Genomic DNA, 27545 nt, shown 5'->3' with positions numbered 1-27545 from the left:
CCGAACGGACTTGACCAAAGGTCCCCCTCTCGGTTGGGAGTTCGGCTAAAGCCGAACGGACCTGACCGAGGGTTCCCCCCTCGGTTGGGAGTTCGGCCAAAGCTGAACGGACCTGACCGAAGGTCCCCCTCTCGGTTGGGAGTCCGACCAAAGCTGAACGGACCTGACCGAAGGTCTCCCTCTCGGTTGGGAGTTCGGCCAAAGTCGAACGGACCTGACCGAGGGTTCCCCCCTCGGTTGGGAGTCCGGCCAAAGCCAAACGGACCTGACCGAGGGTCCCCCTCTCGGTTGGGAGTTCGGCCAAAGCCGAACGGACCTGACCGAGGGTCCCCCTCTCGGTTGGGAGTTTGGCCAAAGCTGAACGGACTTGACCGAAGGTCCCCCTCTTGGTTGGGAGTTCGGCCAAAGCCGAACGGACCTGACCGAGGATCCCCCCCTCGGTTGGGAGTCCGGCCAAAGCCGAATGGACCTGATCGAAGGTCCCCCTCTCAGTTGGGAGTTCGGCCAAAGCCGAACGGACCTGACCGAAGGTCCCCCTCTCGGTTGGGAGTTCGACCAAAGCTGAACGAACCTGACCGAGGGTTCCCCCTTTGGTTGGGAGTCCGGCCAAAGCCGAACGGACTTGATCGAGGGTCCCCCTCTCGGTTGGGAGTTCGGCCAAAGCTGAACGGACCTGACCGAAGGTCCCCCTTTTGGTTGGGAGTTCGGCCAAAGCCGAACGGACTTGACCGAGGGTCCCCCTTTTGGTTGGGAGTTCGGCCAAAGCCGAACAGACCTGACCGAAGGTCCCCCTCTCGGTTGGGAGTTCGGCCAAAGCCGAACGGACTTGATCGAGGGTTCCCCCCTCGGTTGGGAGTCCGACCAAAGTCGAACGGACCTGACCGAAGGTCCCCCTCTCGGTTGGGAGTTCGGCCAAAGCTGAACAGACCTGACCAAGGGTCCCCCCCTCGGTTGGGAGTCTGGCCAAAGCCGAATGGACCTGACGAAGGTCCCCCTCTCGGTTGGGAGTTCGGCCAAAGCCGAACGGACCTGACCGAGGGTTCCCCCTCGGTTGGGAGTGCGGCCAAAGCCGAACGGACCTGACTGAGGGTTCCTCACCTCGATAAGGGGCTCGGTGTAAGGTCGAGCCGAGTCGACCGAAGGCCTTGCCCTCGGTCGACCATAAGCCTCAGTCGCTAGCAATGCCAAGGCCGAAGGAATAAGGTCAAACCTAAAAAAAAAAAAAAATGAAAAAAAAAGAGAAGGAAAAAGAGCGGTGATTGCAAAAAAGTTGGTTAATCCCCCAGGAAGAAACTCCTAGTGGGAGTAAGGGGGCTCCTGATACAGCCAAATTGATCTCTCGGTGGGGAAATGACACGTGTCACCCCTGAGACACGTGTCCTCCACCAGATAAGGATTCCCCACAAGAAGGACGGTCGTATGGAAGAAGGACAGAGGAAAAGACAAGAAAGAAACCCTAGCCCCGAAGAAGGATATAAGGAGGCCGAGAGGAAGGAAGAAGGTAAGCTCTCAGACCCTCACCATTACTCCCTTGCTGAAAACTGTGCGGCCGACCCTAACTTGAGCGTCGGAGGACTAACCCCGGATAAAGCTCTGGGCCTCCGCCGTCTGTGCTTGTGCAGGACCAATTCGTGGGGTTTTTTGGCAGCAACACTTCTAATACCCCTAATCCGAAACCAATCCAATAAGCCCTCGATTTGGCTCGATCTGGATTTTTTCGATCGTTTTCAATTGGTCTTATCAGTTCGGGTTCACTTTTGACACCCCTAGGAGAAACAGCCACAAGAAGCTCTGATGTATGCCACGCTTTGGGACAAAGAAGTAATTATGGACAAGTAGCCATTCAGGAGTTCAGGACCAAGGAAGGAGGCGCATCGTGGCTGTACATTGTGTTTAGGTGACAACTGTGAACTGCCTTTCACGCTCTATATATAACAAAAGGAGTTTTAGCTTTCAAACAATAAAAAAAGAAAAAAAAAAAAGAAAGGAAACCCTTATATAGTGAGACACATAACCATGAAGATGAGGGAGGGAAAAAGGGAAGAGAGTGAAATCCTTCTCTAAACCCATCTCTCAAATCTTTTATACGAATCGATTTCTGCAACTGCGCATAGAAATCAAATCACCGTTCTCTTCTGGTTTAATGGGCCCTTAGTTACATCTTCTTGTTTGAAGCTTTACTAGTCCCTTCTCTTTAAGCGGTCTTTAATGGATATCGAACAGAAGCAAGCGGAGCTGATAGAGTACTTCGTGAAGCAAGCAGAGAATCACAAAGGGGCATCTCTTGCGAATGTAATAGTTGAAGCAACCTCGCATTCCTCTCTCTTCGCGTTCTCAGAGATTCTAGCTGTTCCTAACGTTGCCGAGGTCAGATTATATTTGATGGTTCTTTATTGATTCCTTTTCCTTTCTATTTTGAATGCTTTTAACCAATTTTGGGGCCGTTCCATGAAATGGAATTCATCGATTTTCAATGGATTTTTTGTTTTCGTTTTCAGTAAATTTTATTCGCCCTTAAATGTTTTGGATCCAATAAGCAGATAATCCTTTTTTTTTTTTTTTTTTTTTTTTTTTTACGGGGATTTCCTTATTGATCCGGAGAAGGGTTCCTTGTTTCATTTAGTCTGATGTTTCAAGGTAGTTGTTTTACTTAATCATGCCGAGCTCGCCTGCTTTGCTATTGAATAGTATATATGTAGTCTTTGTTGGGCTGACCTCGGCGCAACAGTATGGTTGCTCTATTGCGACTTAGTGGGCGCGGGTTGAGTCAGGAAACAGCCTCTCCGCGAAGCGGGGTTTAGGGCTGTGTACATAATGACCCTTCCCAGACTCCTCAGTGGCGGGAGCCTCATGCACTGGGTACGCCTTTTTATATACATTCCTAGTTTGCTGTTTCATGTTATTACTTACTGATAGTTAGAATTGTGTTTGGAAGCAGCTACATTATCAACTTTTAACTGTCCCATATCATGCTTAATATCTGTTTATATGTTTTCAAGCTTGTTAATGTTGCTACTTTTTCTTTGTTGTTGGAGAAAAGAATGATTTTATTGAATATGTCATTCTTGTTAATGTTACTACTTGTTAGTTTAATCATTAAGCAGTTACAAGAACAACTTATTTCATCCCAAAAATGGTTTTCATTTATTGCAATAGTGTATCTAGCAGATGTCTTACATGTTTTACTGGTAACTTGATGCAGCTTCAAGGGACTGAGTACTCCGTGTTTCTTGATGTGCTTCGTCTGTTTGCCCATGGCACGTGGAGTGATTACAAGAGTATGCTTCCAGAACTCCTTTGCCCCCCCCCTCTCTAATTGGTAGAAAGAAGGAAAGTATAACAAACTGCTTGCTGGCACTCATTAGCAGATCTAGGCACAAAATTGAACTGTAATAAGTTCATCACAGATACCAAATTAGCAATACATGTGAAGTATATTATTTTTTTTTGTGCATTTTAATTGTCTCGTTATCTGTTTCCGCAAGGTTCTTATGATTTAGATTCTAGAAGTATTTGCAGCACTGCTTATCATTGGAATTCACTTTGATTATGTAACTTGCATAGTTTTTAAGGCAGTAAGGCAACGGAGGTGTTTGAGGGTCTTTCGGAGCGCCTTAGCGATAAGGTGGGCATAAAGCGTCGCCTTATCAACTAAAGCGTTCCTGTGTAATTTTTTTATAAAACTAATCTGTTTGACTCAAATCCTAGTTGAATCCTATTACTCATATGTTAAATAAATATTAAAGGTTCATATTCATACCAATGTAAGATATTCGTCAAGAAAACAAATCAATAAAGTGAATAAACTAATTTCATCTTCATCAATCATCAATCATCAATCATCAATCATATTAACATATAATATAAATACATAATTATGAAACAAAATTATATATATAAAGAAAAGAAGACATAAAAAATATAAGTATTTATTATACTTACCTCTATGATGCCAAAATGAGTGCCTAAGTCCTAAGGTCATCCGCTATATTTCTACTCCTGTCAAAGAAGAATGAAGCTCACCGTTGCTGGAGCAAGCTCACCGCTGCCGGAGAAAAATGGTCGCCTGGATCAGTGGTTCTTCCTTATTCGTTGATTCCTTCTCAAAGCCCTTTCTTAAAACCCTTGACAAAATCCAAACCCTGTTTGTGAATCGTGTTTTTGTTTTGTTTGCTTTGGTTATTTTTGGTGGAGTAAAGCTGATCTCATACATCTCAAGTGTTAACAAAACCATACACCTACCAATAAAAAATCTATATTTGGAATCTTCATTAAGTAATTTTAAAATATGTAAAAAAAAAAAAAACCCATAAGGTGCCACTTCACATAAGGCGGAGCACTGCCTTACCATCTCTAGACCGCATCAGCGCCAAGGTGTTACTAAGGCGTCGCCTTACTAGTGCTTTAAAAACTATGGTAACTTGTGATTACTTGAAACTGATTGGATAGTGTTGTTATTGGAAATTGGAATGCCTATTGGAAGTAGTACAAAGGACGTACTAGAAACGTAACATAAAAGTATCCCTTAACAGGTCGCTGCTAGTGACTCTGTGTTACTTATGAACCTTATTTACCGTGCTATTTTATCAGTGTTGTATGAGATTGAAATAGGTGGAAAAAGGGAATATCATGATTGGTATAAAAGAAACGGTGTGATACCTCAGATGGCATGCTTTACGTTCATTAAATATCACTTAGCTTTTGGGCTAATTTAGATCTTTTTATTTTTGTATCACTGTTTCGTTCTGCTCCTTGCTACCTTTGGTTTCCATGCTTTTTTCTGGAAGGGGCGGTGGAAGAGAAAAAGGTAACTCATAGTTCTGATTGACATGGAGGGGACAAATTATGATTGTTGTGAGTTAGTTTATTTTCGAACCGAGGAGGAAGCATTTCATAACAAAGTGGGTGCATGAGAATTGAGAGCAGTTGCAAAGTTATGTTTTCACCTAAAACATGTTAGTTATTGAGACTCTGGAGGAGTGGTGTCACGACCTAAACCCATATGAGCTTAAGATCAATGATCTCTTTCCTTAAGTGCTAACTCATAGTTTTCCATAACATTAAAAATATATAAACAAAAAACAACAAACTTAGCCTTATCCCAACTTAATGGGGTCGGCTACAAGGATCCATGCAAAACAAAGTAGGGAAAACTGAGGTCCAAACAAAAAATGGGAATGAAGAGATGAAGAAATGAGAGATGGGAAATGAAAGTAAGAGGAAAGAGGCACAACCCAACAAGTAAGGAAAATCTCAGCTAAATGGGGTTGTTTATGTGGATCCTTGCCCTCCAATAGACTCTATTCGAGGTCATACTTGGGACAAGACCTAGACTATGCATGCCATTCCTTACAACTTCTCCTATGGTCATTTTAGGCTTGCCCCTAGCTCTTTTAGTTCCTTCAATTGGAATCAGATCACTCCTCAGTGGGGCGTCCCCATGCCTCTGTTGAATATGGGCATACAACCTCAAACGACTTCCTGAGAGCTTGTTATTGATCAGGGCAACTCACAAATCAGCCCTAATACGTTCACTCCTTAAAAAAAAAAAAAAAAAAAAAAAAAAAAAAGGCTGTTACCCATTGCACAAACGCTTCCCATACTTAAGCAAGGTTCTGGGAGGGTATATAGGTAGACAGCCTTACCCCCTTTACGAAGAGGCTGGTTCTCAGGGCTCGAATCTGCACCACTGTGCAGGTGGAAAGAGTCATTTTCCATTACTCCAAGCAATGACCCCAATACGTTCACTCCTTAATTTATCCTTTTTAATTTTGCCGCACATCCATCTTAAATTCTTCATCTATACTACACATAGCTTCTCTATATGGCCCTTCTGAATTGCCCAACATTCTGCCTCATATATCATAGTGGTCGTACAACAGTCCTATAGAACTTTCCTTTAAGCTTTAAGGAATACGTTAGTCACACAGAACTCCGGTCGCATCTCTCCACTTCATCCATCCCTCTGTAATTCTCTGTGAAATATCATCCTCTATGTCACCTTCTTTATTTATGATTGACCCTAGATATCTAAAATGGTCACTTTGTGGTATCTCTCTCCCCTCAATTTTTCACTATGTTATTATATCTATCATAGTGTGACTAAAGTTACACATTATATGCTCCGTCTCTGATCAACCAATCTTAAAGCCTTATATTTCAAAGGTAGATCTCTATAGCTCTAACTTAGCGCTAACCCATGCTTTTATCTCATCCACCAAAACGATATCAATCGCTGAAGAATATAAACCATGGGACCTTGTCTTGAATGCTCTTGGTTAAATCTTCTATTATAAGCGGAAACAGATAAGGCCTTAAGGCGGATCCATGATGTAACCCAATTGTAATTGGGAAATCCTTACCCATAACTCCCATAGATCTCACACTAGTCAACATGCCCTCATACATATATTTAATTACATCTATATATTTACTCGACACACCTTTCTTCATAAGAACATGTCGGATTAAATCTCTGAGGACTCTGTCATAGGTTTTTTCCAAGTCAATAAAGACCATATGGAGATCCTTCTTGCTAGATTTGTATCTTTCCATAGGCTGCCTCAATAAGTAAATAGCTTATGTCGTGGATCTACCTGACATCAAACCAAATTGGTTCATCGAGATATGGGTCTCTCTTCTTAGACAGGCTTCAGTAACCTTCTCCCATAGTTTCATAGCATGATTCATTAGTTTTATGCTTCTGTAGTTATCGCAGCTATGAATAGGTCGGGACTACAACGCTTCTCCATTCATCTGGCATCTTCATTGTGTTCACAATTTTGTTAATAATTTTGTTAAACATATTGATTAACTAACATACCCCACATACTCCTAGGGTTTTCCACACTTTTATTGGGATCTCATCTGGGCCTGGTGTCTTGCATACTTTTCATTTTTCTTAAGGCTTATTTAACTTCCACCATATCAACTTGTACATATCTATAATATGTGGTGTCTTGTTGAATAATGTAATCTTCTGGGTCATTCCTACTTGAACTATTTCCATTTAGTAGGTCACAAATATACTCATTCCATCTCTTTACAATGTCCTCATACCTTACCAAAACTCTTCCATCATCAGCTTGGATACACCTCACACTATCGAGTTCTCTAATTTTTCTTTTTCTCATTTTAGCTATCTTTTATATAGCTTTTCCCCCTTCTTTTGTTGATCTTCATATTTCTTCGCCCTAGGTATCTCCACAATGTTCGTAGCTTTGTTTCTGTCATCATTATACCTCTTTATCTTCTGTTTATTTAGTCTTTTGCCATGTCTTAAACTTGCACTTCATCATCTCACCACCAAGTCTCTTTAGGGGCTTGATGACTACCCTTCTCTTCCCCTTGAACTTCTTTGGCAAACCTCGTAATACAATTCATCATCTCATTTCACAGTGCATTGCTGTCTCCCTCAAAGTCCCACTTCCTTGTTTGACTTGATTATCACTAAATGTACTCGGGGACTCCCCTTTTAATCTCCACCACCATATCTTAGGGTACATAGGTTCCCTCCTCCTACGCTTTTGCACACTGAGGCACATGTTTAGGACCACCAATCTATGTTGGGTGGTTAGACTCTCATAGGGATAACCTTATAGTCCTCACACAACATTCTATTTGCCCTTTGAAAGAAATCTCTGTGGCTGGTATGATACCCACTTTTGTAGGTAAGTGCCCATCTCTTTTCTCAAAGAAAGTGTTCACAATGGAAAGATCATAAGCTACCAAAAAGTCTAACATTGAAGTCCCCTCCTTGTTCCTCTCCCTAACCTTGTAGCCTCCGTGGGCACCTTCATATCCTCTACGATCACTCCCAACATGTCCGTTCAAGTCATCTCCAATAATAATCGAGTCATCCTGGCGCTGACTACTTTCATCAAATCCTACTTAGGGTGCATTAGCGCAAATACTATTGACAACCTCTTTCTCCAACACTAGTTTGATTGACCTCCATCACATCATTCTTTAGATCTTTGTGTGCTTATTTATTTACCTTTAGCTTTTTATGTTGTCGTCCCCTGCTATGTTTTAGTTTAACTTGTTGGAACCCTTATTTATCTGTGTTTTAGTGCTTATATTTGTATCATTTTGCTTTGCTTGATCTGCTATAGTTTCGGTAGCAATTTTTATATGTCATTTTGCACTAGCTGCTCCTTGTACCTATTCCATAAACACCCCATAAATAATCCATTTAAAGAATCCATATATCAAATTTAGCGGAAGACTTCAATAATTAAAACATCTATCATCAACAACTATCTGGTGGCTACCCAAATTTAAAAAATAAGTAGGTCTATTACAACTGTCTGATTCAGATTGAAGGAGCTAAAAGAAAGCTAGGGGCAGGCCTAAAATGACCATAGGGGAAGTTGTGAGGAATGACATGCATAGTCTAGGTCTTGTCCCAAGTATGACCTCAGGTAGAGCTGTTTGGAGGGCATTTATCTAAGATTTTCTTTACTTGCTGGTGTTGTGCTCTTTTCTCCTTTTACTCCACTTTTCCTTTTTTGTTTATGCACAGATCCACGTAGCCGACCCCAATAAATGGGGATAAGGCTGAGTTTGTTGTTGTTGTAGGTCTATTACAACTGTTCAAAACCAAAGCTGAAATAAAGTAATAGTCTTCTAACATAAACTATTGCAATTAATGGAACTCCAACACGTCCGCTCTACTGGTCCTCCAGGTGTCCTAAACCACCTCTTCTAAGACCTGAAAAGATAGGGGGGAGTGAGCTACGAAGCCCAGTAAGATGGACAAGGCATAACCACAAAACATAGATAGACATATAATCCATACACATGCATAAATCATCACAATCATAAGGTTGCTTAACTTTCCATAATTCATGGTATCTGTAAAACATGCGTACTTTTCCAAGAACACATGAAAACATTTTCTCATGCATAAAACCATCAAAATCCTCATTTAAAACATTGGGACAAGCTGCCAAATGTGCAAACACATGTGTGAGAGCACTCTCTGTTGATCAAACGGCGCCAATCCATCAGGCACATTGCACTAGTTGGTACGTAGTAGCTCCCTGGGCGGCATTGCACTAGCTCTCTAGGTGGAAGTCAACATCACATCCTGATCACTCATGGGGCATCAGGCTGTTTAGGCCCGGCATCTGGTGGCTAAGCGAGGAACATATAAACATAAGTGTGCCTCATCCAGCGCCTAACCCCCTGCTGGAAAGGGTTGCAGTCTCGCAGACATGTCCAGAACATAAAACCTTTTGCTTTTCATTCCTTTCATTGTTCTCACATGTGCTGTCATATACATTTACATGGAAATCAACATATGGTCTGAAAACATCGTCTTTTAAACACATGCATGTGCTTTTAAAATCCATCAAAATAATAAAGAGAGAGCATATATATATATATATGGGTGGTCTGTGCCAAGTCCCACTCACCTTGACGATGCTTAAACAACAATCTGGTGAACACCAGTCAATTTCTTCCTATATACAAACATATTGTCAACCTCAGTACCCTTCCTATCATGATCCTACATCGACTAAACATGTACTCCCCCTTCTAAAACTCATGCTTGTATCCGAATTTCAGTTGAAGAGACCCAATTCTGAGTCAAAATTTCTCAGATTTGGGGATCAATTTATAGACTAAATTATGCATCATCATTGGTCTAACGGGGTACTAATAGGTACTAGGTTTCTCAGCTTTACTCATACCTCAGGTATCAAAACTTGATCATGATACCAGATAGAGCTTAATCTTATATTTAATAAAGTAACCTGATAAACATGCTGGAATCCTCTTTCAAATCAATAATACCAACTAAAAGAGTCCTTGAATCCGCAATAGCACTTTTACAAACCAACTTTCCCGAATTCAAAATCAATTTGCAGAGATTGAAAACAAACTGATTTGAAAAGGTTGATCTGAAATCGACACAGCAACCTTCCCTTCTTTCCTCTATAACTTACTGCAACACCCTCAAAACTTCTGGGAACTCGAGAGCAGCAGCAGCAGTATTGAGCTTTCTCCTCCTATAATCTACCGCAATACCATCCAAAAAGTTTCAGGAACATATGTGTGTAGCAGCAGAACTATGCTCTCATTCCTCTTTCACGATTTTCTCTTCTCTTTTTTCCTTTCTCAATTCTGCTGTCTAGACTCTAGATTGGAACTATTGTAAAAGATAAAACTCTTTTTAATACATACCTCTAACCGATCCTAGTGAGGAGGGATTCTAGAATGTGTTTAACTCGCATGAGCAATGTCTCATTAATCTTAAGAGTAGGATTACTGAACCATACCAACTGAAACCAAAACTAATTTGGTCGAAGACTGAACCAAATTCAATTGAACCACTAAGCTGTGTTAGAATGAACCATCCACTGCTTGCTGGCTGGAACTACGATGCTGAGTCATCATCAAAAGCAGCTGCTGGATCAAAACCTTATCTAACCCAGCCAAGCTGTTATATCCATTATTCATCATAGCCTCATCAACATACAACATGCTGTCCGAATTCAATATCTCCATCACATCTGAACCAAATCAATGGACCCTCAACTGTCTTCTATCCTGGCCGAACCCTATTCATATGGTCTGACCTAAAAGCCACAATCAACCCAAACTGCTTGAACCAAAAATTGAATTGATCACTGGCTGGACCATTTAACAATATTTCGAGGTTCATTCATCAATAGTATTACATCACGTGACATGCATCGCCTATCATGCCTATGCATACATTCATCGCATTATTATTTAATCAGTTGTGCCTTGGCATGTACGATCATTAGGGTCTCTAAAAGCTTGAGGTATTACAAGTGGCTATGGTGCAGATCAACTAGCTAGTAGTCACCCTTAGAGGGTAAATGGGGTATACATCCCTCCCCACAGAGTGATGCAGATCGGATAGATGGATCTGCTGGTGGTGGGCTGAAACTGACTAGATCTGAATGCTGCTACAGAGAATATCAGCGGCAAAGGAAAAAAGGGAGAAAAAGAGATCACCAAGAGGAGAGAGAAGGGAGTAATCATGGGGGAAGAGAGGGGAGAGAGGAGAGGCAACAACCTCAATTTACCAAAACAAACCAATTTCTATTCCATAATCAAATCGTGGGGGATGTTAAGCCTTGCCATTGCTTTTATAAAGAAAAGAAATAAAACAAAGAATAATTAGGGAACTCCCAACTGCAGGTTGTGAAGAGTGTCCTAAATTGACCCATATACTAGGACTAATGAAATAAAACAGAATCGAAACCAACTACTACTCTCCCCCTCTTTCAACTGCAAACTACATAAGAGTCCCTAATTGGCTCAGCCTTTCTATTAACCGACTCTTTTCGGTATAATAAAATCAAACAGCAATAAATAAGAAAGAAAGACTTCACAGAGATCCCATAGATAGTTGGAAGGTAAGCTTCCTGGTATTCAGGAACCTTGAACAGCAATTTGTATATCTCTTCCATTGGGCCCTACGAATTAGATATGCTTTATCTGGTTTGCATAACCAGATCTGAACCAAAATTTGAACCATGGATCAGATTTGAACAAAAAATTGAACCAAATTCAGGTAGCTCTTTGATAATAAGGATGTAGTCTAGAATGTGAGTGTGATTATAGCATGGTGCACGTCCCTCTTCAAGCAATAGAAAAATTCGGGTAGCTCTTTGATAATAAGGATGTAGTCTAGAATGTGAGAAGCTCGATCTTCAAGATACTTTAATGGGATGACGAACTCCACATGCTCAACTTCAAGGTCTTCAGATGTATCCATGGGGTCGTCTTCAAGCACGTCCATTACTTGCTCATCTTCGATCATAGGCGTTTCAAGTTGTGTGTCCCTGTCATTCACAGTCTCCTCAATGGTTTCGTCAACCATTACTTCAATATAGAACCCTTTAGGATCTTCCGCTTGGCTGTCCATAATCATCATAGTTGTTGTAGCACTCACCTCCTTGGGTTCGATCTCTTTGTCCACCATTGTGACCATGTCACTTTTGATTTCATCCACATGAATCCCATTGATAGGAACATCAATGACTAAGTCTTTCTCGACAATAGCAATCTTGTGACTTGTGGGTGGCTTTTGGAAATTTGGTGGGGGGAAGTACATTCTCCGTTCATGTTCTGTTACGTACATGCGTGCCAACTCGTACTACATCTCTTCCCACGTTCTAGGCTCACGTCCTTGAGCTTGAAGTTGTCTTTCACAGACTCTCCATTGTATTTGAACAGAATCACTCATCTGGGAGCAAACATATCGAAGTTGTTGTATCTCTTTCAAGTTGTAGTTGTCAAATTACGTGTACAATTCATTTACCCAATCAAGGAAGATGTATGAAGAAATTTTCTCACAAAATTCACGTGGCTCCATTCTTGGTTGGGCTAGGCTCTGATGCTAGATAATGTAGAACTAGAATCACAGTGATCCTAATCACATGTAGGATATGAAATTCTGGCTAAATAGAGAAGATGTCCTCCAATAGGCTTGGTTCTAGCTCTCATACACTCCCTCACAGCAAACAAATAAAAGGAAAATAAGAAAAGAAAAGAAAATGAATTTGATGGAGGGTTGAGAAGGGGGAAGAAGAACTAGGGAATGGGCATCTCACCCAACTGCATCCCACAACACAACAACATAAGCCATCTTGTTTTGTTTTAACTCAAATCTGTCTTCTCATTTTAATTGATGGGCTTTAAATAGCCTTACATTGCCTGGACACAAAGACATAATAAAAAAAGAAACCAATGCTGGAAATAAAACCTTCTAATTTAATTTCTAATTTGCTAACCAAGTAAGAGTAAAATTAGAAACTAACAACTACTGGTAATGATAAAAAGGAAGCTAACCTAAGTTACAAAATAGAAACTTCCTTGACTAATAAAATAGGAAACTAACTAGGTCGCTGAGAAAAATAGAAACTAATTAAATTAAACTAAGGGAAAAGGAAATAAAAATTGAAGATTTCGACACAAAGTACTGTTCAAGTGAATAGTGTCGCTTGTTACTGTTCATTGTGAACAGTGTTTTCTGACGTGTTATTGTTCACGTGAACAGTTTTTGCTGGCTCTTGTTTTTCTCTTCATCTTCAAGCATTGATCTACATCACCCTATGGCCCCCACGGTGGTGCAAGGGCCACATGACCAGCTAGGTTCTCTCTCCCTAAAAATAAAAAAAATTTCAAATTGTGAAAATAATTCCAAATAAATAAATAAACCCCTACCAACCCATATTGGACTTGGATCTTGGTTTGGGCTGGGTTCGTCTCGGTCTGTGTTTCCATATTGTGTCATGCTGGTCCGGCCATGCCATTGCAACTGCATCAGGTTAGGGATAGAAAGAACAGAGAGAGAGAGACTGACCAATTATTTAAAAAAAAAAATAAAAAATAAAATTGAAACTGGACCGTTTATTAAACAGTTGGTCTGATTTGGGCTTATTCCATTGGGTCTGATCGGTCCTGTCGATTCGGGCACCTACTCCGCATCCTGTATTTTTATAGCATTCTTTCATTTGGAGTCTTTTATTTAAGGACCTTGTGTGGGGATTATGCAGAATCTGTGGTTGTCTGATGTGTTGAATCACTGTGGCGGTCATATAAGAGATTCCTTCTTTTTTAGACTCCAAGCCTTGGGTATGCTTCAACCATCTAGCATGGGTTTCCACCGAAATTTGCTACCACTGGCTTGGATTTTAAACTGGTTGTTCTGGAGGATACTGGTCCAAATATCAGGTTCAGGCTCTTTTAAAGTTTCTGTTACTTGGAAAGTTTTGGGCATGTTATCTCTGGACCAGCATGCTTGTAAACTACTGTCAACCATTCTACAAGTTTATGATCTTGTTAATACTGGTTCCGTTTCTCTGTTAAATTAATTCTTATCTACAGAGATGAAATACATATAACTTATGTCATGTTGGCTCCTTACTATTCAATATGTATGGCTGATAGGTAATGCTTGCCGTCTCCCCCAACTAGTACCTGATCAAGTCCGCAAGCTAAAACAACTTAGTGTTCTTACCCTTGCTGAAATAAACAAGGTATTCTATTCATCACATGTTTGCTATTATTCTCCCAGCTACTGATGGTTTATAAATTTCTTTTATTATTATATAAGTGGTTGTAACAATATGTAAGCAACTAGTAGTTTCATATGCAATTTGAACCTTATGGTTACTTTCTGTTCAATGTTTCTCATAAAATTATTGGAACACATGTTGATCTTGGAAAGCTGATTCAACTTCAAGTCATGTCCAACCACATTTTCTGTTTTAAGCAACTGATTTTCTATCTTTTCTTCGTTGTTCACATCTCTTTCTTGGAATCAATTGGTATTGAGTCACATTTTGTTTATGAGAGCTTTCTTCATCTAGTGTTCCTTGTATGTTTTACCTCACTAGTTTAGGCTCTAATTGTAGTACTTTCCAGGTACTCTCCTATGATCAATTAATGCAGGAACTGGATGTTACAAATGTACGTGAACTTGAAGATTTCCTTATTAATGAGTGCATGTATTCGGTAGGTTCTTTGTCCACTCTGATACAATTTTATGATTTATCAACTACAGGAAATAAATTTATCTTCACTGTGGACTAGGAAGCAAAGTGACATTGGCAACACTTTGATAGGAAAATAATCAAATTTGAATCTGTAGTGTGGCCATCAATACTCTTTCCTTTTAAATTTGATTAAACAGTGCAAAATTTATTGAGATGCGCTTAGTGATTTTAATTCCTCTCCTTTTATACCTGTCTTTATTTCCTAGTCTTTGTAATATACAACTGCTAATATTTATAATTGCTTCGCTTCTCTTTTGTGCCATTTTCTTTTCTTAATTGATTAAATGCTTTTTTCCTTTCCCTTTTATGCTAGCTTTGCCTTGTAATCAAGTTTTTTCTTCCTTTTCCATTTCATGGAAAGGAATATAAGTTCCATTTTATAGTTTACAATGCTCATTTATGTCTTCTTTGATATGTTTGGTCACTTGGACTTTATTCTTATACTGTGCAACGAGTTCATCAAATTATTATTCAAAGCATTCATTTATTTGAGGCTTACACCTGGCAGGGTGTGCATGGGCCAGGCTGGCCAATTTGCCCAGAGGCCCAACCTACTTGGCAGGACATGAGCTTAAAGATCTTTTCCTTTTTTTGTTAAGCAGGCATTAGCTAAATTCTAGGGTTTTATATGAGAGGGCCGAGCTTGAGCTTTGAGCTTAATCTGTCTCAGTGAACTATCTAGTGTAGGCTATAAACCTTGAATGTGTTTGGCCCGTTGAGCCTTGGGTTTTACTCCTTGGTCCTAGTTTGAGCTCAGACTTTTCTTGTACCAGCCCGAGCTTGGTCACTGAGCACCCCCAGTTTTGGCACTTCATATTTGAGGGCATTGGAGAGGGAGTGGGTAAAAGAAGCATATGATTGAGTTCTTCTCATTGGGATTTTTGTAGGGCATAGTTAGAGGAAAGCTGGATCAGTTGCGGAGATGCTTTGAGGTTTAGTCTCACTGCCTTAGCTTCATTTTTAACTGTATTATTCTATTTTAGTACACAAATGGAGCCCTCTATTTGTATATTATTGTCATTTATGTGGTTGTAGGTGCAATTTGCTGCTGGGAGGGATCTGAGACCTGAACAGCTTGGGAGTATGATACAAACATTAACAAGCTGGTAACACTGATTAAATTATTTTGCCAAAGGAATATAACTTTTTTTGGTTCAAATAACAACTATTAAATATCCATCAAAAACTAGTGAGGGTTAGGCCTTGCATTTGATGATTTCAGGTCATTTGATTACCATGGTTGATTGAATATTTCATGCAGGTGGCCATCCATATTCATAGAGTTGTGGCACCAAAAGTTGCTTGGTGCTATTTTACAATTCCTAGATATATGAATAAAATTATTTTTCTCTCTAAATTTTGTCAGAGATGAGCGGTAAATTTCATTATGCTATGTGGCAATCAACTCAAAAGCTCATTTATCAGAGTTAATAATAGCATCTGGCCTTTAGTCAATCTCCCCATGCCCCCTATTTAGCTAACCCTTATTCTCATAGCTTCCTTGTAAATGCAGTAATGATTTCAAAGCATCTCATCAATCCAAAGTTTCTTTGATTAGGCAAACCACCATTTGCCACTACAAAATATAAAGAATTCTGTAGAGTAGGAACATTGTGAAGCTGAAAGCATTCACATCTCTTCATTGCGCATTGAGAACAATATTTTAGTTTTTCATTGCCGTTGTTCAGCTCTGATTTTCCTATTTTATGAATTTCCCGCTTTCACAAGTCACATTTACTTGTGATCCACTTCCTCCCAAAACCTGGATCATTCAGCTATTCAAGTCAGTTTGGTTTCTGTCGCTTTAAGTATATCTGCATCCTTTGGACATCCATATAGCTTTGATCTTGCAAGTTTCGAGCAATAAAAGAGATTTTCTGTAGCAAGATTTTGTTTCTATCTTGCTTTTTTATGTCAGCCTCTCCATTGCTGTCTTTAATGGTCATGCTGAAATTTCTTTTGCAGATAATGGAGTGGTTTAGTTACTGTTCTATTTCAATAGTTGAATTTGCTGCTTTCACTGACAGATAAAAATAATGCAGGTTAAATACGTCAGACAATCTCCTTCTCTCCATTCAGGAGAAGATAAAATGGGCAGATACGATGAGTGAGGTGGACAAGAAGCACCGGAAGGAAGTCGAAGACAGGGTGGAAGAAGTGAAGAAATCTCTCTCCGTCAAGGTCAGTTGAATTCACTCTTCTTTGTGAAATTCTCACTTTATGTTTTTCAAAACTATTAGATGGTCTTGGTTTGTAGAAATGCATGCCTCCGAAAAAAGGGCCAGGGCGCTGGACTGTAATTTGGTACTATGATTCTTATGTTATACATTATTTCTTTCCTTGTTCTTCTTTTTCTTTATTTTTTATTTTTTAATAAACACTCAACTAATACACTGTTATACTCTCAAAACGGGGAGTTCCTTTGTTGACATGGTATCTTGGAGATCAACTAGGCATGGTTTAAACTTTGGAATGCTGGTTTGAGACCTTTAAATACTGAGATGTCAATATCGCTTCATACTGATTTATACATATGAAGATGTAGGATAACACATCAACTTCTTATTCTAGATGAAAAACCATTAGAAATTGCTTTAGGTATCATTACTCCTTGAGAAAAATACAGAAAAAGGACTAATAATTAAGTCTTAATGGTTTTAACGGACTCGCACAATCTAATGTGTTGGAAATCTTATTTAGGTTTTTGGTAGGTCTAATAGTTCTTGTTTTCATAGAATGTTAGATATGCATAATTACCTAGACAAAGCCCTGCTAAGTCCTTAACTAGGTGCTGCCTAAACACTAATTAGACTGGTGATGTGGTTGATTAGGGCCATCACTTAGTTTGAGTAAATCATTAGATGATTCCCTAGGTTGACTTCTTTTCCATTTTGAACTTATTATTGAGTTTTAAATTCTAATCTTATGGGTATATGTCATTGGTTATATTGTAAAATAGGTCGATAAGTACTTTATGCCTTATTTTGAGCAGGAGGTTAAGTGAAGATATGACCCCAGATAGAATGTCATGGCAGAGCGGGATTAGAGAAAATTGCAACTACATGATATACTGTATGTTAGCACGTGCAGTACAGCAGAAGCTAAATGGCCAATACTAACAAAATGTAATCTTACTCTTATCTCATTGCATGATATTGGTGAATGCAATGGACGTATGACCAGAGAGTTGTTGTTAGGATTTAAAATGTAACCGCAAGCGTACGGATCAGTGTAGCTACGGGTCGAACACAGGGAGAGCAGTCACTTTATTTTTTTGCTTCTTTTAATAATGCAAAAGTGAACCGATTAATAATGGTTGTAATCTAATTCTAACTACCGTTCTAAACATACGTATCTAAAATAACGTCCTAACCATTCGTTATTTAAGAATTTAAATACGCAAGCCACGCAATTAAAATTAAATAAATAAATAACTGAAAATAAATACCCCATGCAATTAAAAAGCAATGAAGGAAAAAAATGCTGAAATAAAAATAATGTAAAAGAAAGGGGATAAAGCTAGAGAGGCACTCACAAGTAGGTTTCTCTACTTAGTCCGAGGGATACATCATAATATGAGCTTCCCTACTTGACTAGAGAGTCACTCTTACAAGGGTTACTCTACTTGGCTTTAGGGAAAGGGAGGCGATTAAAATAAAAACAATAAAATGATGGTTCTATGGCTAGGAAGGGCAAAGCAAACACATATACTAGCCATGAACCTTAGGGGAACGGAGAAGCAATAATGTAATGACTGAAATTAAAATCCTAAATTAAAAAAGAAATGGTAGTCAGAAGAGGGAATGAGGGGGGGGGGAGGGGAGAAGACTATTGAAGAAGCTTACCTCCCTGAATCAATGCTTAAACTTGAAAGCTTGGGTGATTTGAGATACTGTCAACCCTAAAAACTAGATCTGGAATGAACCAAATCTGAAATTTCTAGGCCTGGAGAAAACAAATCTTGAAAAAAAAAAATTTGAACTTGAAAAAAAGAGATGCTCCACGGCTCGTGATCTTGTCACCTAGATCTAAGCCTAGAACTATAACTTTAAAAATTACAACTCAATTGCATAAATCATAAACATAAAAGGCTGAATAAAAATAAAAGAATGCTTGCATTAATTGAATAAAAAGTTATTACAAAAGTGAGTAAAGAAAAAATAAAGAACTAAAACTAAATAGAGGGAGAGGGAGAGGGAGAGAGAGAGCAACTAAAAAAAAAACCCTAGAAGAAGAATGAAGTGACCCTCCTCCTCTTAGGCTCTTACAAGAGTTGTATTTATAGGGAATGGGGAGGTAGGGTAACAAATTTCTTTCCTAAAAGGGGAAAAACCACAATTGGTAGGTGAGATCTTTTGAGACCAAAAGTGTTAAGGTGGAGGAGAGAGAAGAGAGAAATAAACTTGGAGAAATTTCCTATAATTTTTTTGCTTATTTTTTTTAATTTCTTTTTCTCTTCTTTTTCCCCCTCTTCAAATCTTGCGCACAACCCTTGTTGGCTGATTTTTTTTCTTTCCCTTGGATGATTTTCCTTCTTGCTTTGTGTGATTTGGACAATCTTCTGGTGATGATGTGGAGGAGAGAAGATTTGGACAAGATTTATTTCTCCCTTTTTTTTCTTTCCTTTTTTTTTTTTTTTTTTCTCTTCTTGCACAAGAAACTCCTCTACGATTTTCCTTGCTTTGAAGATTTGGACAATCTTCTAATTTGATGTGGAAATTCCCTCCATGCCCTAGTGCTTTAAGTGAGTGAAAAGCAGGAAATCTAATTCTCCAAAAAAAGACAACCATTAGATTCGAACTTGAGATCTCTTGGTGAGCAAGGGAATTTCGCACACCATAGCTCACCAACTACACTAGGTAGTTGTTGTTGGAGAGATATAACGCTCGATAATGTTTAAAGCCTGTAAAATACAAAACCAGCAAAAAGAGAGTAAAACCCAAGGTAGCTCCATTCTAAATATGTAAAAATGCATGCTTTACTACTTAGATTTCACACATAAATATGCTCATCAGTTGTGGCCAAGGGATGAGCTAGTTATTGGTTCCTTATGTAATTTGGGGTACTGTCAGGGTGGTTAGGTTAGCCAGCCTCATTTTAACATACTATGTACTCAAACTCAAATAGGATAAGTTCAGAAGCAGTAATAGCGGAGGAAGAGTAATTCATTTTTTGGTTATAGACTGATTTGGAGGGTTGGATGTGGAGGTTCAAATTGTTTACAGATTTTTTGAGTTTTTTTTTTTTTCTTCTTCTTTGGGGGGGTGGGGGTGATATATAATTTTTGGGCGAAAACCATCCGGCGTGAGCTATCAGAACAAACTCAAATATATGATACATGACAGATTTAATGGGGCCGAAATTGTGGATAGGTAATCCAGGTCCCCTCTGCTCACATGTTTAGCACAAATAGAGTTTGCCAGGTGGCGAAATAGATCTTTGAAAAATCCTGGATCATCATGGTCGGAGTTCTGTAGGGGCATGCATGGACATACATTTAAGGTGTTTGATAGAATTTGGTCTGAAATTCATTACATTGGCTAGTCCAGATCATGTCCTCTTTATCTAACATCAGAATAGCCACATCCTCTATCCACATGGCACATTAAGAGTGGCCGTTCCGATAAGCTTGTCAAAATGGGACCATGAGAGTGAGTCTAGCCTGATTTTTCTGTTGCTGTTGATGATTGTTTTGTACTTTGTGTGGGGAACAGAGATAGGGAGTTTTGAGAATTTGGAAATTGTGTATTTTGCCATTTTGAGGCTTCACCGTGTTATTTTGTGAGACTTCTGCTGTTATTTTGCTATCATGTGTGGCATCTTCTACTGATTCACTTGATCTCTAAAGCAAAAAGAAGACAACAACTGGAAGGGTGAAAGACACTCCCCCCACCCACCCAACAAAAGAAAAAAAAAAAAAAAAAAAAAAAGGAACAAAAAATGTAGCAAAGTGCCTCGGGTATGAAACCTGAAAATTCAGAGTTTATTTATCAAGCATAAGTTAGAAGTAAAAAAATTAGTGTCACTGTAATGTAAGATTGAATCACAAGTGATCATATCCAAGGCCGGATCTTTCCTAAATTCAATATAAACCAAATTCAGGGACCGAAAGAATGAATAAACAAAAAATAAGAGAATAAAGAAAAGAAGAAAATTCGATGGAGGGTTGAGAAGGGGGAAGAAGAACTAGTAAATGGACGTCTCACCCTCTGGTTTAGGCATCTCACCCACAATCGCATAAGCCATCTTTTTTTTCATTAATAAATTCATGTTCATTTTTGTAGCCACTTACAAACTTATATAGAAGACTCAAAACTGACTCAAACCCTAACAAGGAAAGGCCTAACCCAATCCCTAACTAACTGGGAAACCTAAGCCAACTAGGAAACTGAAATAACAAAGGAAATAGACTCAAAACGGGGCTCTAACTAAACTAATGACTTAAATCCCGTTTTCTTACTTTCTACCCATATTTTAGGCTTATTAAAGTGGCCCATTACAAGGAAAACTCATGGGATCAAAAGCCCAACACATATATAACCCAACCCAAGGCTTATTTGCAACAAAATAAGCACAATAAGTGACTTATCTACATCACACTGGGTTTTCAACTTCTCTTGTTCTTTGTTTCCTCGTATATATTTTTCTTGTAACAAATTATTTTTCATGATTGATAAGAAAGAAATATTGGGATGTGTTGGTCGATGCGTCTTACTTACGTGGTGGCAGAAGTTACACACTGTAAGCAGGCAGCAGACATGGAGTTCCGGGGACATGAGGAGATCATCTACTCTGAACCTGGTGGAGTGATGGATTATGAGGAAGATCGTATCCGTCCCAAGAGGTAACCTTGCTCCATATATTATGATTCCACGTGCTCAACAAGCTGGATGACTAGTACCGGGAAAAAAGAAAAAATCCTTTAGGGACCCAATATATCTTATTCTTTCCCTTTGGTTAAAAGGAAGGGTCTATTGTATTATATTAGCGAAGGTCATATGTTGTTCAGTAGCTAACCAGGAGGACCTAAAATATTTTCAATGGGTTCATGATATGTGCTCATCTTCTCTACCTACCGATGCCTGCCCTCTAAAAGAGACATGGACACATATATGTGAATACACATGCTAGCATTCGTGTGTGTTACTACACAAATGTGAGCGATTGATAGGTTCTTGGGTGTTCTTTTAGCTTTATGAGTATGACTCGTGAGCTTTATGAGTATGCCTTGTGGACTTAATGCTTTGGTTTACTACTCTAGAAAGTATTCCGAGCATGGATTCCATATTTTTTGGTCTACATTGTATACTTGCATCCTCAATTCCTCATTCTACCATTTGATCATTGCCATGGGTTTAAAAATGCAGGAGGCGGCCACCCATATCTTGAGGTGAAAAGAGAAGAAAATTAGGTGTGACTCATTGGACGGGTTCTTTCACGCGGTTTGCCAGATTTTGTTGATGGCATTGCAGCATCATATAGTTTTTGCTTTGAGAAGCAATATGACCCTTTGATTCTGGATTTGCGGTCAATCTGTACAAACTGAGTGTATTCACTGTATTGACAATTCATGACATGCTTTTTTGTTAAACTTCGATTATTTTGAGTCGAATCCGCTGGGTGAAGTTGGAGAGAACAAAGGTCATATATTGAAGTGAGGCTGGGAAATTCATGCAAAGTTACAATTTGCATTGAAGATTGTAATTTTATTTATCTGCTGCTTTTTGTTGGCAGGAGGATGGCTCATTCTGCCCTACATCTTTCTGATGTGGCATACAAATGCATTTGAGCTCAGATGTGAATGGTTTTGTTTTAGGAAGTTGTTTGGAACCCATTTGGCTACATGATACTCTCATCTCTTGGATTAAGGTGGATTTTTTTATCCATCAATGCTGTTCTTTGCTGGCCATTTTGAATTGATCTTTCTTTGAAAACACAATTTGAATTGGGCCTTTTTAAATCTGGGTCTGTTGGAGCTTTTGACTATTTGATAGTTCATTCAACACAACTCATGTTTGACAATTTAAATGCAAGTTAAGTAGTGGGTTGACTTTAGCCTGGCGACATGGCCATGCAACATTAATGCCCATTAAAATGTCGACCCAGTTGAGGATTTTAAATTTCAGGGTTTAAAATTCGGGTTGAGGTGGGTTTCATTAATGGATAGGGTCAATAGTCAATAGTCAATGGTCAATGATCAATGATCAATGATCAATGATCAAAGTCAATCCAGTTTACATCTGGAACAGGGCAAACATTGGACATATCTTTGCTCATAATTTATTGCTCTTACTCTATAATGATTCCCTGGGTTGAGGGTGGAGACGGTTGGTTTTAAAATTGAGAGAAATTGACTATTCAAAACTGGTTTGGAACATTTAGACCAGTAAAAAAGTCTCACCCGCAGCTCGAGTAGTGGTTGGGAACTCTTTCAACTTTGAAGGATTGCCCATGCACCAATCCATCTACTATCCGCCTATGAACCCAGCTTGTCCCAAGAATACTTGTACAGATTAGAATCTGGTTTGCCTTCCGTTTTTTTGGTAGAGATAAGACTTTCTTTAGACATTAAAGCATTATCCTACGGGGATCATACTGTCCAAAATGTCTGAATTCTGAACAAAGAAAATGCCAAAGAAGGAAAGAATGTATGGGGAGCCTTAATAAGAACCTATTTTGGAGACAATTATGGGCAGTAATTAATGATGACATTCACTCTTTCCATGGTCCAATTATAGCGTTAAACGGAATCTCTTCACCTAGAATCTGCTTTCTAAGTGTCATATTAAAGACCTTCTAGAAGAGAGAGAGAGAGAGAGAGAGAGAGAGAGAGAGAGAGAGAGATGACCTAAAAAGTTAAAATGGATTTTTCTTCTTCTTGAACTGTCATTAACAACCGAGTACTCTACTTAAACAGGAAGCTTTCAGTTCACATCAAGTGACCTTGCATTGGACACTGTTTTCCTTCTGGAAAGTTGTCTTGATTCTTACTTTATATATATATTATTTGTCACGAGATTCTTACTTTATATTGTTAGTTTTGAAGAGTAAGGACCACCAAAGGGATCTTTTACAAAGGAAACGTGTGTTCCAACGTCTTATACAAAAGAGAGGATCAGATGTTTTCACACCAGGCGACTTTGCAGCTCATTGTTTGCTAATGATGTATCATTATACATTATATTGACGAACAAACCTATTGATTTTCAAACTTTATTGTAATCCTCGTTCACACAACTTTAGTCTATGGATTTGCTCTTTTTAATTAATTTTCAATTCATTGACATTGGATGTAATTTGGATAAGGTTTATTTTAAAAAAAAAAATATTCATCAAAACGTGTCTTGATACCCTAATACAACTCCGCCGGTGTGTACGCATTTGACCAATTTAAACTTTGGTGCAACTTGTTGTCACCAAAATAATGAATAGAAAATTATAACCTTCTTTTAATTATTCTCTTTTTAATTCTTAAATGTTATTTAATGTAGGGATAAAAAAGAGTTTTCCAAAAGTTGAAAGCTATTTAATGTAAGTGTAGACTGTTCTGTCTATGTGAGAATGACAAGATTTATCATTAGTGAACAAAAAAAGTCATACCGCACAGGCAAAAAAGTAGAATTATTGACTTTTTTTTTTTTTTTGGTTAAAGACTTTTTTTTTCACCAATCTATGTTACAACCTCTGTAGGCTTTACAATGTGAAAATTATTGGGATCTCTACCCATGCAATTTCCTATGTTCTCTCTCTCTCTTAAGGGAAAAAAATTCTTATAAAATTGTACACCCTCACATGTCACCCATCTCTCTTCCCTTATATATAGACCCCATGTGGATGATACAATTTTCTTTATTGCTATGAGTGTGGCGTGACATAAGAGTTTTCCTTTTGTTAATCCTGATTCGTTGATGTTAGATATTATTTGGTTCAGATGAATAATATTCATCAAAGTGTAAATGAATTTTATGCTTCTATGGCAGTGGTAGTCACTTGGAATTCTTCAGCTAACTTTGGAAGTTCAATCAAGACATTGTCGTTCGCGGCATCTCTTAAAAGAAGAGATAATCTAAGTCATATGGACAGCATGTTATAGATTTTTTTTTTTTTTAAGAAATTTGATAGTCATAATTATTCTGTCCCTGTTGTGATTCTAACACTTGGATTGAAATGGTCAGTATTGCTTAGATTGGATTGATTAGTATCACCTAAACATCGGATCAATATCGATTAAGATTGATTCTTTATTTTAAAATCATAGACCATCATAGACGAAGTCAAAAATACTTCTTCCCTCATCCTGATGCATGTTCTCACACAACCGCAATGACTCAAAAGTCAAAGAGAAATTGGGTTCATTTTTACTTCTTTAATATTTTAAATATTAACATTTAAAAACTCCAAAGAGCACCTTATCCATTCAAACACTTCAGATTGGCCATGTAATCAGTCCCAAGTGACACTAAACAAACTGGAAGCTGGATTAGGCATATGGGTTAAGCCTACACATCTGTTTCTCTTTTCACCATATGAACCAAACCAGATGAACAATACCCAAACCAGGGTAGCAGTGCAATTCATTGAGCCTAAGTGATAAATTCAAAATGGGACTTAGGTTTACATGATTTTTTGCTTATGATTCACATTTTCTTGCAGGGTGTACTGATGTCTAAGCTGGACAATTTTCCTTACCCCTCTAATGATCATCATCATCTCCTTCCTTGATGGAAGTTGGTTGGTTCATTTGTTAAATTCTTAACTTTAGAGAAATCTAGTTTAACCAATCACAAATCTTATCTCATATTCTCTTTTTTTTTTTTTTTTGGTACAAAATCTTATCTCATATTCACAAAAATGGACAATGCACAACCCTCCATTCTCTCTCTCAAACAAACACACTAAAGCCAGGCCTTTTCTCTCTCCCCAATCAGTGTTTTTTCCCTCTATTTAGATCCCAAAATTGTGGAAAGAAATCCGATCCTCTTCAAAAGATCTCTGTTTTTTCTCTTAAGAAGTACAGTATTTTATAGTTAGGGCTAATCCCCAACTTCTATTTCTTTTTTTTCCTTCTCTCTCTAACTGACCAATAGCTGCTCCCCACATCTAAGTGGGCCCACCTGATGCCCAACCTGGAACACCTCCGGTCGTTTCCCTGTTTCCAAACCGCCTTGAGTTTCCACCGGAGCTGAAGCAACGACACCTCTCTTCCTCCTCTTCGCCGAACTATTGTCCGACACGGAAGATGATGAGGACGGAGACGAAGGTTCCGGAGAAGCGCGCTTTGAAGTAACAGGAACCGGATCGGAATCGGGTGAACCGATCCGGAGAGGGAAATTGAGAAGGGCGCGTGAACCGCGCATCCTGTAAGCAGCTCGGTCATAAGCCAGTGCCGCGTCTTCGGCCGTCTCGAACGTGCCAAGCCAGACTCTGGCGCCGTTCTTCGCCGGATCTCTGATCTCCGCGGCGAATTTCCCCCAAGGACGTCGCCGTACACCTCTGTAATGTTTCCCCTTCGATGGTGCCGCAACTGGAGCTGCCGCTGAAATCGACTTCTCCGGTTGCGGAATCGAGATACTCGAAACAGTTGTCATGGCCGATGAAGCCGAATCCGTCGGTTGCTCCTGAAACAAAGCCCCAACCGTTGGAGTCGTCATCATCGTCGTTGTTGTCTCCTGAGGTTCTGATTTAACAGTAATCGCCGTTAAATCACTAAACCCGCTGCTGCAGCTGCTATTAGATGGCTCATCCGAAAGTGACGGAATCCATCCGACATTAACGGCATCGCGAAGGAAATCATAGACTACCATATCCTCTGAATCATCGACCTTTAATGGTAGATCTCCCCAATTCTCTGTCAAACAAGGAAAGAGACTACCGAAACTCGAGCTCCTGCAATACCCCATAGCACCACCACCAACGGAGCTCCTCGCCGGAATATTCATTGAAGAACTCGCCGATAAGTCCGATTCTTCTAACAGATGCCTCCGAATCGACTCAAGAAGAGCAAAATCCGATCCTTCATATTCAAGCCCTAACATTTTCTATAATTCTATCACTCTTTTTTCCCCCTTTTTTCTGTGTTCTTCGTTTTTGAGTTGTGAGTCTCGGATAGAAAGCTGGAATGATCGAATTAGAAGAAGAAGAAATGCAAGGGTTTATATAGTGAATATCGGTGCATGCACCGTGCCGTTTTTTCGAATTTTTAGCAAGTGGGGTTTTTTACGACACGTGATTTAATTTCACGTTTTTTTATTACTTAAGCTTCCGTGACGTCACTTTTCTCAACCAGATATGTCATAAATGGCAGTATATTAGACTGTAACCCCAATGACGTACCAGAGCGGTTATCTAAGGAGAGCCGTTGATTCTTTGTCTGATTGCCGACGATTTGATGTGGTTACCAAGATAGGTGGGATGTTGGGGCCCTTAAATAAAAGGCGACGTGGTTGGGCTAGTCATTTAGGAGGAGGATATTACCAGGATGATTCGGATACATCGACCCGAGACTCCAAAGTCTTTGATTGAATGAATGGGGATTGGGATGGAATGGATAAGAGTCTCAGAAATGATTAAGAGGTGGGAGGTGGTGGGGACCCTTTCTCTTTATCCCACGATGACTCAATTTTGCTGCTTTTATGTGGCTTCATGGAAGCTGAAGATGAAGAAAGTTGAGGTTGATTCCACATTGTCCTCTTATGAAGAAAGTTCTCTTCACTGTATTGCTTCTTGTTGAATCCAATTTTCTCTTTTTCATTTTCTTGGCATTCAAACATAACCTCAAATATTAAATCCACGAGAGAAACAACGCTATCGGATTGTGTGGCTATTATGTAAGCATTTGGACTAATAGAAATGCACATACAAATATCCAAGTATTCAATCGAGGGGTAAATGCATCATTTCACAATGTCATATGTTTGATTGTAGAGAACACAATACTGGAACGTTCTTCTCTCTTAATTCTAATATGTGAGAAAGAACACTATCAGTCTTGCGTAGGTTACA

At 39.2% G+C, this 27545-nt stretch overlaps 2 protein-coding genes across 4 annotated transcripts; one reads left to right on the top strand and one right to left on the bottom strand.

Annotated features, from left to right (window-relative positions):
- The first annotated feature begins 1962 nt into the window (after positions 1-1962).
- Positions 1963-22385, top strand: LOC122069280 (COP9 signalosome complex subunit 7-like). 3 transcript variants are annotated; one of them, XM_042633264.1, is made up of 9 exons: positions 1963-2367; positions 3203-3278; positions 13936-14024; positions 14413-14502; positions 15431-15475; positions 15579-15649; positions 16586-16724; positions 21222-21387; positions 21911-22385. In XM_042633264.1, the coding sequence occupies exons 1-8, from the start codon at positions 2209-2211 to the stop codon at positions 21351-21353; spliced, it is 801 nt and encodes a 266-aa protein (XP_042489198.1). In that variant the 5' UTR covers positions 1963-2208; the 3' UTR covers positions 21354-21387; positions 21911-22385. The 3 variants fall into 3 exon arrangements, with proteins under 3 accessions (XP_042489198.1, XP_042489201.1, XP_042489199.1); XM_042633267.1 differs by having other exon boundaries at positions 1964-2367; positions 21273-21387; XM_042633265.1 differs by having other exon boundaries at positions 1965-2367; positions 21293-21387.
- A 2930-nt stretch (positions 22386-25315) lies between these two features.
- On the bottom strand, positions 25316-26679 carry LOC122069279 (ethylene-responsive transcription factor 2-like). The gene has a single exon (XM_042633263.1). The coding sequence runs from the start codon at positions 26576-26578 to the stop codon at positions 25616-25618; it is 963 nt and encodes a 320-aa protein (XP_042489197.1). The 5' UTR covers positions 26579-26679; the 3' UTR covers positions 25316-25615.
- Between the last annotated feature and the right edge of the window lie 866 nt (positions 26680-27545).

Source organism: Macadamia integrifolia, unplaced genomic scaffold (assembly GCF_013358625.1).
Source record: "Macadamia integrifolia cultivar HAES 741 unplaced genomic scaffold, SCU_Mint_v3 scaffold571, whole genome shotgun sequence".
Lineage (NCBI taxonomy): Eukaryota > Viridiplantae > Streptophyta > Magnoliopsida > Proteales > Proteaceae > Macadamia > Macadamia integrifolia.
Note: the sequence above shows the minus strand (reverse complement) of the source record. Positions and strands in the feature narration are given on the sequence as shown.

Bases quoted from the DNA above. Each gene is read 5' to 3' on its own strand.
- LOC122069280 (XM_042633264.1), top strand. From the start codon at position 2,209: ATGGATATCGAACAGAAGCAAGCGGAGCTGATAGAGTACTTCGTGAAG. The intron at 14,503-15,430 runs GTAGGTTCTTTG...GGATTTTTGTAG, and splicing joins TTAATGAGTGCATGTATTCG to GGCATAGTTAGAGGAAAGCT. The intron at 15,476-15,578 runs GTTTAGTCTCAC...ATGTGGTTGTAG, and splicing joins AGTTGCGGAGATGCTTTGAG to GTGCAATTTGCTGCTGGGAG.
- LOC122069279 (XM_042633263.1), bottom strand. From the start codon at position 26,578: ATGTTAGGGCTTGAATATGAAGGATCGGATTTTGCTCTTCTTGAGTCG.